The sequence below is a fragment of the Microcebus murinus genome, chromosome 16 (genome assembly GCF_040939455.1).
Source record: "Microcebus murinus isolate Inina chromosome 16, M.murinus_Inina_mat1.0, whole genome shotgun sequence".
Taxonomy (NCBI): Eukaryota; Metazoa; Chordata; class Mammalia; order Primates; family Cheirogaleidae; genus Microcebus; species Microcebus murinus.
The window spans coordinates 42,433,010-42,450,739 of NC_134119.1; the positions used below are offsets into that span (position 1 = coordinate 42,433,010).

General features: G+C 42.7%; 1 protein-coding gene across 2 annotated transcripts in view; it reads left to right on the forward strand.

The window, feature by feature from the left end:
- Window positions 1–17,730, forward strand: part of SLC24A3 (solute carrier family 24 member 3) — a 467,208-nt gene that overhangs the window by 392,136 nt on the left and 57,342 nt on the right. For both annotated transcript variants that reach the window (XM_020281853.2, XM_020281856.2), the window contains one exon: window positions 15,737–15,811. In XM_020281853.2, the coding sequence (XP_020137442.1) occupies window positions 15,737–15,811 (75 nt within the window). The remainder of the gene's footprint in view (window positions 1–15,736; window positions 15,812–17,730) is intronic.

Genomic DNA, 17,730 nt, shown 5'->3' on the forward strand with positions numbered 1-17,730 from the left:
TGTTCTATATCTTGACTGGGGTAGTGGTTACATGGGCATACCACATTTCATATGGATGTATTTCATTGCTTATAAATTGTACTTCAAATTTTTCATTTAAAAGTCAATCAATCAATAAAATGTCATTCAACCAAGATAGAAGAAAATTAATCTTATCAATTTTGTAGAGTGTAGACTTAGGAAAAAGACATTTGACTATATTTTTCATATTTGCACATATGGTGCCTATTTCTGATTCATCAATGGCTGTGAAATGTACCTGTTTTTGAGCAAGGAATCTGTCTCCTCTGAAGGACCCCACAGTTGGTTCTCAGAAGAAACATTTACCTCCGCTGCCTACAAGCTCCTTGAAATAACAGCCATGATACACATAAGGGGATGAATCCATCATTACCCAGAGCCCAGCAAGACATACCAAGAGTGGCCCAGAAATTTTTATGAATTTAAAGGACAAAAATAAGATGTGACTGATCCACCATGTGGAAATCCTCACTCTAGAACACACACAGGAAAGAGTCAAAGTGGTGATGAAAGACATGAATCCTAGAGGAGCTCCCAGAGATTCTGATGCAGAATGAAAAGAGATGTGGGGCGTGAGTAGATTGATGGAGGACTAATCAGGATCATTAAAGGGCTATCTTTGTGTCCCAGGAATCTGCTGCTGTGTAACTCGCCACCCCAAACTTAGTGATCTAAAACAACCAGCAGTTAATTGTGCTTAATGAGTCTGTGGTCCAGGAATTTGCACAGAGCAGAGCAGGGATGGCTTATCTCTGTTCCACAATGTCTAGGGACTCCACTGGAAATACTGCAATAGCTGGAGGTACTTGAGTGGATGGGGCTGGAATCATCCAGAAGATTCTTTACTCACATGTTTGGCGCCTGGACTGGGAGGGACTTGCAGGTTGGGCTCAGATGGGACTTCATCTGGAGCACCTTGGTGTGGTCTCTCCTTGTGGCTTGGGCTTCCTCACATCATGGCAGCCTCAGAGTATCAGGTTACTTTCATGGCAGCTTAGGACTCTGAGAGTGAGTGTTCCAGAACTTAAGGTAGATATCGCAAGGCCTTTTAAGACCTGGCCTCAAGAGTCACATAACACCACTTCTATCATGCTATATTGCTCAAAAAGCCACACGTCCACCGTTATTCAAGAGGAGGTGACATAGATGCCCAACTCTTGATCAGAGGAGTGTTAAAGGATTTGTGACCCTGTCTGAAAACCTCCATACCGTGGAAAAAAGTGAATCAGTTGGTCCTTTCTCATCACCATCAACTGGCTAATGACTTTCCCAAGGCAGGGCCAAAAAAAAAAAAAAAAAAGGAGGTTTGTGATTATAAGAGAAACCACAGAGGCATCTCCAAACCCTTGCAATGTCTAATATTGTAGGAGTCTGACCGGAAGACAGACGCATGAGTATGACATCGCCTCTTAATTTTGGCTTTTAGGAGCCCTGAGCCTACAATGCTGACCACGCACCCTAAGGGGAAGCTTGCCTGTCTGCGCATCCTATTTGCCTTCACAGAGCCGGCAGTCAGCCTTCCCATCCAGAGGAATTTGGGAAAAAAGGCCTAGGCACCTGCAGAGGACCCTCGTGCTAGTTGCCACATGCTCATCTTAGCCACTGGTCCATATGTATGAGCACACTTCTGGAGATGGCCAGGCATTCGAGGATCCTTCCCAAAGGAAAGATCAAAATGAGTAAACAGAACAGCTGCCTACCAAGTAACCAAAGATAATTCTGGTAATAGAAATCAACTCCTTAAAAGTTTTCATTAGTATCCTCAGAGAGCTTCACAAGGATATTGAAGCCATAAAAGAAGAACAAGCTGCTATTAAAAAAAAAATTAGTAAAAAAGACATTCTTTTTAAAAAATTTAAAAGTGACTTCCAAAATGTACAAAAAAAAAAAAATCATGAAAAGGACCAAAATAGTCTTTTAGATATTATGACAACCAAAATAGAGACTTGAGAGACGTAATGCGTAATTTTTTTTAAGGATGATGTTTCAGATAATACACTCTATTTTATCTTAATATAAGAACCTACTCTTTTGAATAGCAAGTGGGTCATAACGTTGAACCCATAAGAAATGTTCTTAGCACACACTTTGGTTCTCCAATGAGCAATACTCACTTACTAGTAGTGATAATATAACTGCTATTTATCACTTAGAGTGAACCCTTAGATAAAGCATAGACAACTGAAAGATGGCAATAGGCTAGAATGTAAATGTTTTTAATATTGACAAGGTAAAAATCAAATCATATCCAAGAGAAGATTAGAAGCAGAATGTAGGGTGAGAGGGAGGCTGAAAGGTAAGAATGTCAACATCCTTATTTTGCCTGATACAGACTCCAGAGATATTCCTGAAAGCTAATGGAATATGCAATGGAGGGGAGCCTTCTAAGATATATTAGCCCTAATAATTATTATCTAACTATCAAATATACTAGGGGTTTAAGAGAATGCAAGGAGTAATATAAATTAGCTAAATCTTCATTTTTCATAGTGGGATTCAATAGTTGATATCTATAGTAAATAAATCTAGAAAGACTTGTTATGATTATTTAGCATTATATAAATAAGACCCAAAAGACCCAAAAGAGACATAGGAGGGCTGAAGCAGGGGACAGATGTTTCTCATCATAGACCCTTCAGTAAGTACTATCTACATTCTGAACCAGGTCTGAATAACTGCAGAACCCACATGGCTGGCCACTTGCTAGTAATCACCCAACTTACCCATCATAAGGATGACCTGGGTCTGTTTGATAAATACAGATTCCTGGGCCACCCTAGACCTTCTGAATTAGACTCTCTCAGGGAGGTCACGGTCCTCAACCTTGACTGCATGTTGGAATCATCTCGGAGATTTATGAAATCCTCATGTCCGGGTCCAACCCCTAGAGATTCTGGTTTAGCCGAGCTGGCCACTGGGATTGTTAAAAGCAGCTGTGGCCTGGCCACTGGGATTGTTAAAAGCACCCCAAAGTGATTCCAACCTACAGGAGGGGTTGAGAACCCTGCCCCATCCTGCTGTGCCCCCGTGAGGCTGATGCGTGCCCAGGTACTCAGAAAGGAGAGACACCCAGCACTCTCCAGTCCTGCATGACAGTGATGGAAACCCCATTTCTGTGCATGAGATTCTGAGCAGTCACAGCGCATCTCATACATTCCTTAGGATTCATTCAGAGTCCACACGCTAGCAGTGTTGCCATCCATCGTGCTGCTTATAAAATAGGTCTGTTTTAATATCCCTTTTATATTTGTAATAAAAATTTACCTTGAGAGTCCCTGCAGTGTAAAACAAGAGGTGTGGAATTGCTGGGCTTACTTTTGCAGCTGGGAAGACGCAGAGGCTGAGCTGAATCATCTGAAGGTTTGTTCACTCACGTGACTGGCGGCTGACTCTGGCTGTCGGCTAGGACCTCAGCTGGGTCTATGGGGCAGACCTGCATGTGGCCTCTCTCTGCGGCCAGGGCTTCCTCACTGGAGAGCACCCTCAGGGCAGTCAGATGGTTCAAATGAGAGCTCAGTGTCCCCAGGAAACAGGCAGAAGCTGTATAGCCTGTTATGGCCTGGCCTTAGAGGCCATATAGCTTCACTTTTACCTTAGGCACAAGGTTGGTAAAATCTAGTCATTGTCTGGAGTTTTAAATTGGATATTTTTAAATCGGCAAGAAAATTTAAATATATTTTCCTTCAAATAAAAGAAACACTTACAATCATAAAATGTTTAAGACAAATTTTCTAAAGGTGCATTTGGTTGCATGTGTCATGCACATTGTCCCTCCAGTCTTGAAAGACAAAAGGATCATACTGTGAATCTCACTAAGCCTTGTTCTACTCATCTGTGAAGTGAGAATATTAGAAGATTGTAAAAGAAAAAAAAAGGGGGGGGGGTCACAGAAAGTGCTTGGCACAGTATTTGGCCTGTAAGAACCAATTTTTAAATGTAGCCTACAACCTTCTGAGAGACAGGAGGACCCTGAAGGCTCAACATCATTCAGAGGGGTCTTTTCTTTCCTAGGGATGAGATGGGGTGCTGCAGTTAAAGCCACTGTCTGCAAATGCTTTGTTCCTAATGCATACATGCACAGTATTCCTTTCATTCCAGAATTCTAGATCTTCTTGTATGCTTTTGCATGGACCCTTACACATGGCTGAGGGTCTGGTGTGGGTAAATATTGCCATTCTAGGTGGAGAACCGAAATAAGGAAGAGCATGGGCAGCACATTAAGGGAGAAGGTGGAGAGAAGCTCAGGCCTCTGGGCCAAGCACTCTAGCAAGTGGGGGGGGATGAGGGCGAGGAGGCTGCACATGCAGCCCATCCTCCCTTGTCTCAGCTCTCTCTGCACAGTGTGAGCCCATATCCCTACCACTGTGCTTTCCGCACTACAATTCGATTACATTTCTTTTTTTATTTTATTGTTTTTTATTTCAGCATATTATGGGGGTACAGATTTAAGGTTTCAATAAATGCCCTTTTCCCCCCTCCCCCCACAAGTCTGAGTTTCCAGCATGACCATCCCCCAGATGGTACACATCTCACTCATTATGTATGTATATACCCGCCCCCCTCCCACCTAACCAATACCCTATTCCTGTAGTACCTATGTGTCCACTTAGGTGCTACTCAGTTAATACTAGTTTGCTGGTGAATATATGTGGTGCTTGTTTTTCCATTCTTGGGATACCCAAAAGATCCAATGACACTCTACAAAAAAGACACCTGCACTTGAATGTTTATAGCAGCACAATTCATAATTGCAAGGCTGTGGAAACAGCCCAAGTGCCCATCAATCCAAGAATGGATTAGTAAAATGTAGTATATGTATACCATGGAGTACTATTCAGCTCGATTACATTTCTGATCATGTGAACAGCTAAGGTACTGACTGCTCTCCACTTTATGATCTTTATCTGCAAACTAAAAAATTAACATAAATAGTTAGATAATGTAACCTCTCCCCAGGTTTTTTGCTAAAATCTATTTGGCTCTTTGAAGAGGGGTTCTTTGTTGGGTGGTTGATTTATTGGCTGCCTTGGTCTCCCAGTTCCCTCAGCTCTCTGCTTTATTGTTTAACACAGATCAAAGCCTAGATGTGCTGTTGATGTGTTACCATGTTTTAATTCTCAATTTCTTTAATTCAGAGGGAAATATTCTCCCCAGCACACATTAAAGAAAATGTCCCTGTGTTCACTTTGCCCTGGATGCAGAATTGGCTCATGCGTGTCACCTGCTTTCCCTACCCTGAGTCATAGAAATTACTTAAAATAGATTGTCTGAAGATCAACTGGAGCCAGATGAGCACATAGACATAGCAACCCATATATTTTGGTATAAAAATATCACTGTATGCTCCTAAGAGAAGAGAGTGGCCTGCACCCACACCTGGGAGGGCACAGGTGCTTTCTGTCCAATCTCTAGCTCCCACCAAATACCCAGAAGGGTTTTGATTGTGCGTGTGGGTCACCCACAGTTGCTTTCTTTGAACACATACTGCATTTTAAGTCACATCAGCTCCTGTTATTGCAAAAGTCCCATTCTTTGTCAAACAGTGAGTAAAAGTCTTAATTTGGAAAGTGCACCATCAACTTTTCTTCTTTTTTCTTAATTGATGAAACCAGAGAACCTTGGATCCTCCAGGTCTGAAACGGAAACTTCTAAATCCATATCCAAGCCTGTGAACTGAAAATTGCTGGCTCCCCTGTTTTCCTACATCCTCTGGTTTCAGCGTTTTAATTTTCAGAGATACTAGAGGGAAATGGAGCATCCGTCCCCTGTGATTCTATTACCAGCTCTCTAACACCATGAAAAATATCAGCTTCTGCATGCTGGTGATATTATAGACACCAAATGCTAATGCAATCGTGTATGTATTTTAGGGAGGGTCTTATTTCCAGAAGCTTAAACTCAAACACGTGGTCTTGGCTCTTTGATTTATGAACTACTCAATACGTGAGGGCTGTCTGGAAAGTGTCCAGCCATCGTTAGCATAACAAGAACACATTACAGGGCTGGATACTTTCCGGACAGCCCTGTATATTAACTTCCTTTTCTGTCAACATTTTAAAGGCCAAGAAGCTTCACTCCGTTTTGGAGACCAAGTGCTATGATGGTATGTTTACAGATCAGGACACCGAAATGACCCCTCAAGCTAGAACTTGCCCTTGTAGCTTTTATAATTGATAAAATGAGGAAATGTTTGCCTCCTGCATGCATCTGGCTACTAACCTGAAGGGTATACATTTAAAAAGAAATTCAGTAAGACTCTGGTTTGGAGTTCTTTATACTGTCTTTTCAGTGGAGGGAGTAAGAGTTTGCAGGGATTAGGATTAGGACGGTCTGCTGTACCACCATGCATTACACACAAGGATGATTCCCCCTGCATCTCATGCAGGGCTGGTGCTTGGGATAGATGAAGTAAGAAACCCCATACAAGCGGGAGAGTTGCGACCGAGCCCAAAGGTCCTAGATGGCTGTCTGTACCCCCTGCATAATGCCCAGAGCCCCCTGCCCTGGGCTGCCTCACCAGCCTCTTCAACTTTGTATTTCAAATATCACAGGTGTGACTCAGACCCTGGAATTCTCTGTACTCTAGGCGAGCATTACTCACACGGTAACGTGCACATAAGTCACGGGGGCATCTTGTTAAGATGCTGATTCTGCCGCAGCAAGTCTGGAATGGGGCGCCGAGAGCTGCATTTCTAACGAGGTCCCAGGCGATGCTAGTGTACTGCTGTCCCCGTATCACTTGGGGTAAACGGCAGAAGGCACACACTTAGCGGTGGAGAGAGAGTGTCTGTTCAATCCTCAGAGGAATGACTCCAATTCTGCACTTATCGGTCTGAGATAAGAGAATGGATGTTGTGAGCCGCTTTAATTCTTCTTAAAAAACTATATAAATATAGCCAACTTTCTCCATATGATAATGGATGACAAGAACAGCACATACAATCGAAATCTACAGATAGCCCCAAACAGTGTTTTTGCCATTAGTTTCAGCCTCCTCCACCTGAGTCCTTATCAACACAGACAAAATGGACTGACAGCTGCGTCACCTCCCATCCTCTTCCTACCGGAGGACAATTAAATGACCCAATGCCAGAAACTAAGAAAGGGTAGAACCTGGAGGCTTCCATCTCCAAAAACGAGATTAAGGGGTAGGTGAACTTGAATGAGAAAAATGTTACATCTTTATTTTTACTGAGCACTTCTATCTAGCATTTCATAACCTTGTATTAGCAGTACCTAATTTCTATTAGATGTCCAATAGAAACGTAAGACACTTTGTGCTATGTTCCAGTCGTGGTGCAGGTATCTCCAATCTGTCCCATTCATCACTATTTCAGAATGAATGACTCTACTTATAATAAGGAAACTTACCGACTCTTATTAAGAAAGAAACATATATAATAACATATCTCTGTATTTCAATCTTTTGCAAACTGGTTTTCAATACATCAGTTTTTTAGTAATTTTATGTTATTTATCTTATGGCTCTTAATATACTATTCTGAAAAGGGATCCGCAGAGTAGCACAGACAACGTTTTAAGAAGCTCTGAGCGCTATGCCGAACTTTCAAGAAACAGCAATTGGTTGTGTTCAGCATAGTTGATACTAATTAATATGATTATTTTAGGTCAGGGATGGCAAATGCATGTTCCTCCAGGGTTAAGTTCTATAGAATAAATGAGTGAAGTGGTCAGGTCTAAGGAAAACAGTAACAGAAAGAGAGTAGTATATGGCAGCTGACTCTGGCTTTGGAGTTGGGGGCAAGGAAGAGCAGAGGAAAGCAACACAAGCTGGAGAAGCCACATCCTTCCTAAAGGGAGTGCCACTGAGCCGCTCCACGGTGACACAGGCTGCCCTGCCTTCTGATTTTTCCAAGAGAAGCCAAAAGTTTGGTGTTGTAGAGATTGCTCCTGAAAATACTGTAATGTACATGTTGGCAGCTATCAATATTTCAATTAACAAGAAACAAAGAAAAAATAAAACTCTAACCAGGCCAAATAACCAGAATAAAACAGTGGTCAATATCCAACATGAGATAAATAGGCAATATAGAAAAGGTTCAACTTTCCTTTCGCCTTAAGAATATTTGTTCCCAAATCACAAAACTTCTAATCTTGTGCTTACCCAAAAGAAAGGCAAAATACTTATTCTAATCAATATTCAAAATCTAACAAGAAGGGTTACCAGATTTAGCAAATAAAAATATAGGATATCCCATTAAATTTTAATTTCAAAAAAGCAATGAATGTATTTTTAGTATACTATATGTTCCATGTGATACTTGAGATATGCTTATATTTAAAAACTCACTTGGTATGTATCTGAAATTTAAATTTCACTGGACTTCGTATATGTTATTTGGCAAGTTTCCTCATAAGTCAATCTCAAGTTGTGATGGAGTAGTTACTATTAAAGTTAAAATGTAATGTTGACAACAATAACAACATTGTAATTGCATTTATGTTTTATTTTTTGTTTTAATAACATTGTTGCAGAAGTACCACATATACTCAGAAAAGTGCACATGTACTGAGTATAGCTCATGACATTTCACAAACTCAGCACACTTAGTCACCAGCATCCCGATCAAGACAGAGAAGAGTCCTGGCCTCTGGGAGACCCTTGAGTCCCCTTAAAGACTCCATCCTTGCCTCAAGGAGAGTGCTATTCCTGACTTAAAACAGCAAGAATTAGTGTGGCCTGCTTTTGAGTCTTATATAAATGGGATTTGGTTGTGCTTTAAAGATTACAAAACTCTGCATGTGTGTGTGTGTGTGTGTGTGTGTGCTAGTAGGAATGCTTACTCTGATTATCGGATTATTGTGTAAACCCGTGTTTTTGGTTACAGCAGACATTGCCAGTGTCCTATGCATGACCCCTCACCTTTACCAGTTCTGCTCCCACTGCCCTGACATCCACCCACCAAAACCTGCATTTGTCTGAGGGCTCTTGCTAGTCACGGAAGCCCATGTTGTCTGTCCTTGGGGTAGGAAGTGCCAGGGAATTAACACTTCTGGGTGCAACACTCAACCAATAACCAATGAGAGTCGGTGGACCAATACCCCAGCTCCCTCTCCCAGGCGGGAGACAAGGGGAGGGGCATGTCCGTCTCCCAGAGGTCCCCACTTAGGTTGAGCCCCCGTCACCCACTGCCATGACATGGTTGTCATCTTCCTTCCTCCACTGCTCCCCTAACAATGCTTCCTAGAATCACCTCCCCAAAATAAACTATTTGCACTCAAATCTGGGTCTGTTTTAGGGTGAATCTAAGCCAACACACACCTGGTTAAATGAAATTACCCTAAATGCCCTGCATTTATTCAGTAAACTTGTATCGAGTACTTAATAGTGCCAAATGCTGTGCTAGGTGCTGGCACGTCAATGCCTGGCAGTGACTACAGACGCCCCTGCACCTGGTACCCAGAGCGAGTGTGGGGCTCCAGGGCCACAGCAGGCAGCAGCCCTGTGACCACAAGTCCAGCACTTTCTTCCCTGCAGCAGAGCTGACTCCCTGTGAATTCTAATGTGTGCGAGAACACTCTGAACGACCAAATTTTGAAGACCTAGCAGGCAGTAACTTACATTTAACATGAAAACTCCTGCACATGATGCTGTGGATGATTGAGAAGGCACTTCTGAGTCCCACGGCGTCTCCGGGTCATTATGGGTATCCGTGGTTATTGTTCAGCAAGATCAATGAAGAGCATTCAAGAGATTATTCTGCATCCGCACTGTCCTGATGTGGCCTCATTTTTATTTAAATATATCTCCAGTAGCAGCTTGTTTACTTGTCATTTGTTTTGCTCACACAAAACTAGAACTCAAAATGAGTTTTCTTAGGAAAAGAATTAAAATTTAAAAGATGAATTTACTTTATGCTCCTGGTTGGGAAGATTAATAAGCAGAAACTCATTGTGTTTTGCAAAATCTTGTTACTGTCCTTTTACATAGCCTAATTATCACTGTCCATTTTCAATAGTGAACGTCTAGAAAGCAAGAGGCATTTGTATTTCAGTGATTTTTCTCAGCATAGAAATATTTAAAAAGTGTTCTTGCATAATGAACAGACAGACGGTAGCGCCAAGACTTCCCCGTGGGAAGAAACCCCACGTCGGGCCTGTCTGAACGGTACCGCGTGGTGTCCTCAGATTGTTTGGGGACAGCCCAGAGCCCGATCCTAGCTCCAGATTCTGTGGCTGTATTTCCTGAGATGAGACTTGGCTGCAGAAATTGTGTCAGCTCAAAAGCTTGGAACGAAATTGATGTTATGATTTTTCAAATCCTTTTTCCATGAAATTTGTGTGAAAATAACAACATTTCTGAGACGATAGCGGTTTTATGTTTTATGTCATGTTACTATTATGGTGTTTTGTCTGCTTCAGTAGTTTTATTTTTTAAAGGCAAGTCCTCACAAATTGAAGGTATTTGTGCCTTTCAAAATGTGCCTGCAATGTCAAATTCCATTATTCATCAAGAAAAATAGTCATAAATATTATATATATACACTTATCTATCTACATACTGTATGTACGTTATCATATATATAAATAGCTGTATATAGATATACAATACATATCCATATACAGAAAATATATACTTTTATCATAAACAATCACTTCTAGCCTCCTAGAAGGGAGCCAGAATTCCAGAAAAGAGGAGAATATGCTGTTTGGGAAGTGTGATTTTTTTTTTTTTATATTTGGCATTATGCCACTCAAAACTAAATGAAATTATAAGAAGGAAAACCGAAGCTGCATATTCAATAGAGAATGTGAGAAATGCACTCCAGAAATAGAAACAGAAATATCAAGATGAAATTCCAGCTGGGAGGGATTCCTAGAGCTATAGGGGGAAAATAGAGCCTCTGGCTGCATTGATGGGGGAATCGGCCAGCGGATGGGCTTCTGCCACCTGCTCCATCTGTGTTATTGATTAATGAGGTCAAGGGCAGACTCACTCCCTGTTAGTTTTCTCCCAGGATCCCTATTCTGGTCTCTTCACCAGAGTGACTTGTCTTTCTTCCCTGCGGTCATTTTGCAAAGTGCCACATATGGGATGTGAGCTGTCCTCTTATCAACCTGCTCTGGCTGGGGTGACACCGGCCAGCAGATGCAGAGAGACTCTCGTTTGGATGCAGAGGTGCTAACACGTCCCTCTCCGCCAGTGAATGTGCTCGGTCATATGGTCGCCAGCCTTCAACTAAACATAAAAGATCCCTCACTGAGAAGTGAAGACCACGTAGACCCAGGAAGACGAGTGTATTCATGTTTGTGAAAAAGTGAAACATTTAATCATCTGTGAGCTGTAGTGGTGTTTTATTTTTGTAAACTGCTAGCCAAATGGACAGAGTGGTTTCAGTATTATCTGATTCTGTTCCTCTTAGAACATATCTACACCTAGAATATATCTATACCATATCCATAGCTATAGTCCTTACAGTAATTCCTTTCAGCTTGGATTGCTTACCCTGATTCTCTTAAAAGCAGCTTATTTTTAAATTTAGCTGTGGTCACTGCTCTTTTTGTCTCTCAGCCTTCAACTATTCCTGCTTTGTCTACAATCTCTAACATACCTGTTCTAATGGCTTAATGTACTAGAGAAGAGAAATTCCCATGGGAGGCAATCAAAACTGGGTGTCTGTTTTTCATCTTTACCTCCATGAGGAACTGTAGTATAATGTGTGGGGACAGGGATTAAGACCTAGGCTTCCCGAGTTCAAATCCCAACTCTCCCCCATTGCTGAAATACCATCTTGGCCAAGGCCCTCAACTTCACCCAGCCCAGATTGCTGGCAAATGAGGATAAGCTTACTCTTATGAGGTCGCTGTGAGGATTGAATGAGATGACACTTCTACATCTCCATATTTGTAGGAAGTGTCAGATAAATATTTGTTATGGTGGTGATGGTGATCTCAGAAAGGTAAGGCAGAGGTGGACATGAGTTCATGCTCATAGCTCTTGCTGTAACTACTGCAGAATTATGAATGATTTGGGTGTATGCCTTTTTAAAATTCCTTCTAGAGTGTAGAAAGTTATTCTTTGGTTTGGCAACTTCTTTGTGCTGTATTTCATCACTTCTATAGGAAAAAAAAAATTGGTTTGGATCTGAATCTGGGGCTGAAATTTGATGACAATCCAGACATTGAAAGCTATTCTACTTATAAAGAGAGAAAAATATATCACTGTCCACCCCAATTTGACATCTAGACCTATGCAAGGTGTATTTCTTACAGCAGTAAATCTAAGTGGGTAATTGGTGTTATGCTTTTCTATAGCTTATTTTTATGAAACTTACATGTACACAGAGCTTAAAGAGGCAACCAGTTCTAGAAGGCTTATTATGAAAAACAGCCATCTTCTAGTCCCATCAACACTGATTCCCCACTCTTCTGAGGCAACTACTTTCCATTAATTTGGCTATTCCTGATATCTGCTCAATATCTCTAAATAACCTGCTTAGATGGCAGCTTTTTGGTTTTATAGTTAGAAACATTCTCCACTGACTTCACAGTGTAGAAGAGGAAGGTTTAGGTTTCTTCTTTTAGCCCCACCTATCCAGCCCCCTCTATATTCCCTAAATAGTTGTATTATAAGTTTGATTAGATAATAGTTTGCTTAGTTTATTATGACTATGTGACCACTTTTCATAGCTGAGCTATTAATACATAATGATATTCATCTTTTAGGTGTAGTTCTATTTTCCTTGTGGTTTATAACTATCTTTTTTATTGCTGTTTGTTTCATTTTCTATGTTCTATTTCCAGAGCTCTATAATATCCTTTCTGTAGGTTCAGAATCAGTAGATACCCCATCAGTTTTGTCCTTTTGACATTTCTTCTGGAGTCTTCTGAGCTATTCAAGTTTGGCAAGGTTGCCCTCTAAGCCTGTTACAAAAGTTTCATTTGGGAATTTCCTTTTACCATCCTTCTAGAATCTCCCTTTACCATCATTCTAGAAACTTCCTTTAATTATCATTATAGATTCTGGTATTGCTTGGTATTATGGTTTATTGTAACATAATTTTATGTAACAATAGTTTACTCCCTTACTTTGTTGGAATATATCCTCCAGTAACTTTTTCAGAAAGTATGCATAGGAGATAAATTTCTTGAGACAACTACATTTTAATTTTTATTCTTTTCTCACTTTTAATTAATAATTTGGTTGGGCACAGATTTCTAGGTTGAAATAATTTTCTTCCCCAATTTTGAATGCATTAGTTTATTTTCTTCTAGCTTCTCATGCTTTTGTTGAGAAACAAAATGTCAGTCTGGTTTTGAGCCTTTGAATATAAACCTGCTTTAGTCCCTCTGGTAGTTTCTAGGGTCTGTTCTTTGTTCTAGTATTCTGAAACCTCATAATTATGTGCCTTGATGTACATCTTTGTGTGTGTGTGTGTGTGTGTGGATGCACTCAGTGAAAGGATACTCAGAGAACCCTGTCACTCTGAAAATGCATGAAAACATGTGTCCTTAACTTCTGGGACTTGTAAATTATTTATTTGATTATTTCCTCCCCTCTGTTTTCTGGCACTTCCACTATTCAAATGCTGGATCTCTTGTTTTCTATTAAGGTGAGGAATGGGCAGTATCTGGGCTGCTTAAAGTGAAGAAGGAGGTTTGGAGATTAAATTCATAAACAATCCTTTACTTGTCCTGTTTGCAGATGCATATTTACCCTACTTCTAGAATTCTCCCCACTAGCTAAATCACCAATTATTCTTCTGTTTTCCAGCTTCCAAATTTTTGTTGCTCTGGTGAGCTCTTCTAATCTTTTTGCCCTGTGGGTTTATGGCTTACTTTAAAAAGTCCTTTTACGATTATCTTGTTATAGTGTAAGAAGAAAGGGCAAAAGTAATGGTATGTGTTCAATCTGCCATCTTCAACTAAAAGCTCATGATTTGTTAAAGAAATTTAGCATTGATATTTGCCACATATTTTAAGTCCATTTGGCTGATTAAAATAAATTGAATAAATATTCACAACCTTTTATGACCTGCTGGAAAATGAACAATCTAGTCCTATTTAATCTATTCCATAGATGGTAAGTGATGACCAGCTTCTAAGTGATTTTAATGCAAGGAAGGAGTGATAAAAGGATACAGAATACTTCACATTTGTTGTAAGGGGATTTTTGTGGTGTGAGCCCTCTTCTCGATAATGCTGTCATGTGTAACTTAGATCTGCACATACAATGCCTAATAAGGTAAAATTAGCAACAGAAAATAACCTCAGTGTCCATATAACAAGTGGAAGAACGCATTAATGGAAAGAGACTGGCCTCATTATTCATTTATAGTTCTATTTAAGTCATATCTTTCATGTTATTTGAATCCAGAAAGCCTTCTCTGCTTTGACTTAGCCTAATCTTTCTTCCAAGAATGGTACAGCAGTCAGGGAGCAAAGAGGCTTGGAAGATTGCAGTGTTTCTGCGATCCCTTTTTGCCATTGTCTGTGGTGTACCATGTGCCTGTCATTGGCCCCGCTAAGAGTGCTGATATTTACTAGGTCATTTTTCACTTACCAGGCCAAGGGCAAAGGCAGCCAGACAAACATCCTGGGGCCAGGGGGTAGGTGATGCTCTTCTAGGGAGGTGTTCTGACCACCCGGGAACTGCCTTCTGCTGTGACCTGGTGGATTCTCCTAGACTTTTCTATGGGTCTGTCAACATGCCGAGAAAATGGGAACAGAGAAAAGATACGAAGTGTCCCTCGAGCAGAGATTTTGAAGGACTTAGCAGGGAGAAGTGAATCTTCCTCCAGAACAGGGGTCTCAACCCAGAACCCTCCCCTCCCCATGACCTCTCCTCCCGAGATGCCTAGCCCTGGCTCATTGGCCTCCTTGCAGCACCTAGAGGCCCCTTCTCCTGCGGGCCAGGCCGCCTTAGCCTCTAGCGACGTGCTCCTCCGCATCTCAGCACAGCCAGCATCTCTTTTTAAAGAGAGAGGAGAGCTCATGGGGGAGGTCACCGTTGGGACATCTCTCAAATGCTAAGAACAACATTTTCTCCAAATCAGTATGAAAATCAATCTGTCAAAGATTCTCATTAAACCAGGGGTCAAATGCCAGACACGGCAAGGCCAGCCACATAACAGAGATGAGGGAGGGGGCCAGGTGAGACTGCAGGACGGGCTTATCCACGCCCCTTCTGGAGGGCGGCAGCCGCCCCACGCAGATTGCTGGCTCCACAAGGGGGGACTTGCTGCAGCAGACACTAGGGTTGTCGCAAAGGCACAGGGTAGGTTTGGCCTCCTGTCCTCTTGATGTTGGGATGCTAGGACAGGCCCATACCTGGCAGACGTGAGACTCCTCTCATGGACAGCTTTGCATGGAGGGTCCCCCTGGGCCTTGCTTCCTCAGGCTGCCAGGCAGCCTGGGATGGTCCGCCAGCCTCCCCTCTCTGCCTCAACCCTAACACCTGAGCTAGGGTTGAGCAGGTGGCACTCCTAGCTCCCTGACCCCCTCCCCACTTTCTGTCACCTGCCGTTTCCCCCTAACATTGTTGCAGGTTTAATTCCATCTTGGCATCTGCCTCGCAGAAGATCCAGAGTAACACACCTAAAGGCCGTTAATAAATTCCTGTTGATTGGCAGACTGATTGGTCCAGGACAGGAGGCGCAGATAGGAGCCAGAGCCGGCCAGTGGGAGTCATCCTGTCTCCTTTGCATAGCCTGGTGACCTGCTCCTTGTTGACTGTGTCTCCCTCTCCCTGCAGGTTGTGGCTCTTTCCTCCTGGTGCCTGCTGAGGGATTCGATTTACTACACACTGTCTGTGATCGCGCTCATTGTGGTAAGTCGGTCTTCTCGGGCTGGTCCCACTGGTGTACTTCTCAGCTGCTCAGGCGCGCTGGTGGGGCGTGGGCGGGTGCCTGTCTGGGTGTGAAGGCAGGGTCTCTTTCTTCCAGCTACTTTGAGTACCCAGACCTCCAGCCTGATTGAGGGATGCTCAGAACAGGAGTCTTACTTGAGTTCCCTGGGCCCATGAGACTCCCAGCTGTTCTGTTCCTTCTCACTTTCCTCCAGCTCTTCCCTAACTCACTTCATGGCATCCCTTCTCCTCCCTCCTCCATCTGGAGAGTCTCCCAGGGTACTTCCTGCCCTCCCCACGGCCACCTTAGCAGTGACACCTCCCTGAGGTCCAGCCGTGGATAAACAACTCTCTACCAGGTATCTTCACACCCCACATTCCACATGTCTCTAACTAAACATTGGATGTTTGCCCAAGTCTGGACCACCTTTCCATATTTCGGCCCCCATCCCTATATCCCTATCCTGGCCACCCAATCTGGGAATGATATGAAATTGGCCTTTCTCTCAATTCCCACCATTTGGCTCAACTGTACTGTGGATTTTCATCTCATGGAAATCACCCCAGTGTGCTCCTCCATAGCCTGCTCCACTGCAGGCTCTCTCTTGCCATCCCTGGACTTAGCAGATGCAGCAGCTGCCCTGCAGTCCCAGCGGGTCAGTGTGGCCATCCAGCAGCCTCTCTGCCACCTGTCCTCCTCCTCTCTGCACCCCTAGTTAGCCCTCAGAGCCATCCCAGTGTTGTCTCTACAAAGAACACCTGCAAATGCCACACACTTGTTTAACTAACTGACCAGTGGTTCTAGGTCACCCGTGCAGAAAAACCCACACTTTTCAATGTAGCGAGCTGAAGGGTAGACAATTGGAAAGAACGTTGACCTAGGAGTTGGGAGATGTCACTCCTAATTCTGCCTCCCCCTCCCCACATCATGTTTAATTTTGTATGTCAACTTGACTGGGCTAAGGGATGCCCAGATGGCTGGCAAAACATTCTTTCTGGGCATGTCTATGACAGTGCTTTTCAGAAGAGATTGACACTTGAATCCTTAGACTTTATGAGAGAAGATCCCCCTCACTGATGTGGGTGAACATTCAATTCATGGAGCATGTGAATAGAACAAAAAGGCAGAAGGAGGGTGAATTTGCTGTTTCTGCTTGAGCTTGGACATCCATCTTCTGCCTTCAGATGTCGATGCTCCTGGTCCTTTGGGCCTTTGGACTTGGACTGGGACTCACACCATTGGCTGCCCTGGTTTTCAGGACTTTGGGCTTAGACTGGAACTGTACCACTGGCTCTGTAGATGGGAGAGTGTGGGACTCCTTAGCCTCCGTGAGGATGTGAGCCAATGCTTCATCACAAATCTTTTTACATGTGTGTATGTGTGTGCATGTGTGTGTGTCTCCTTTTGACTCTGTCTCTGGAGAACCCTGACTGATACACACCATCACTGGCTGTAATGACCTTGGAGAAATAAATTGCTCTGGGTCTTAGTATTCTTACCTACAAAATGGGACTAGATCCACTAAATGGTCTTCTCACCTGTGTTACAAAGCACTTACCTGTAGATTATTTTATTGTAAATCTCTATGCAAATCAAATAAACATGATGTTTGATATGAGACTTTCCACAAGGAACCAGGCGAGTACTTCAGTGACCAGTGCTAAAAATCTTGGGTTTACAAACCATTGCAAGGTTTGCCGAGAGGTCAGTGTTGCCCTAAAAATTGCCCTAAGCCTTGTTCTCCAAAGTCCCCAGATTAAAAGAGGACAGAAACTGGTCCAACCACACTCCCCAAATTCCAGGAGCCCTTTATAATTAGGAAGGGGGATACCCACCCCAAGAGCAGAAGGGTTCGGTGTGCCGTGTTGGAACTGAAGACATGCTTCGCCATTGACACTTC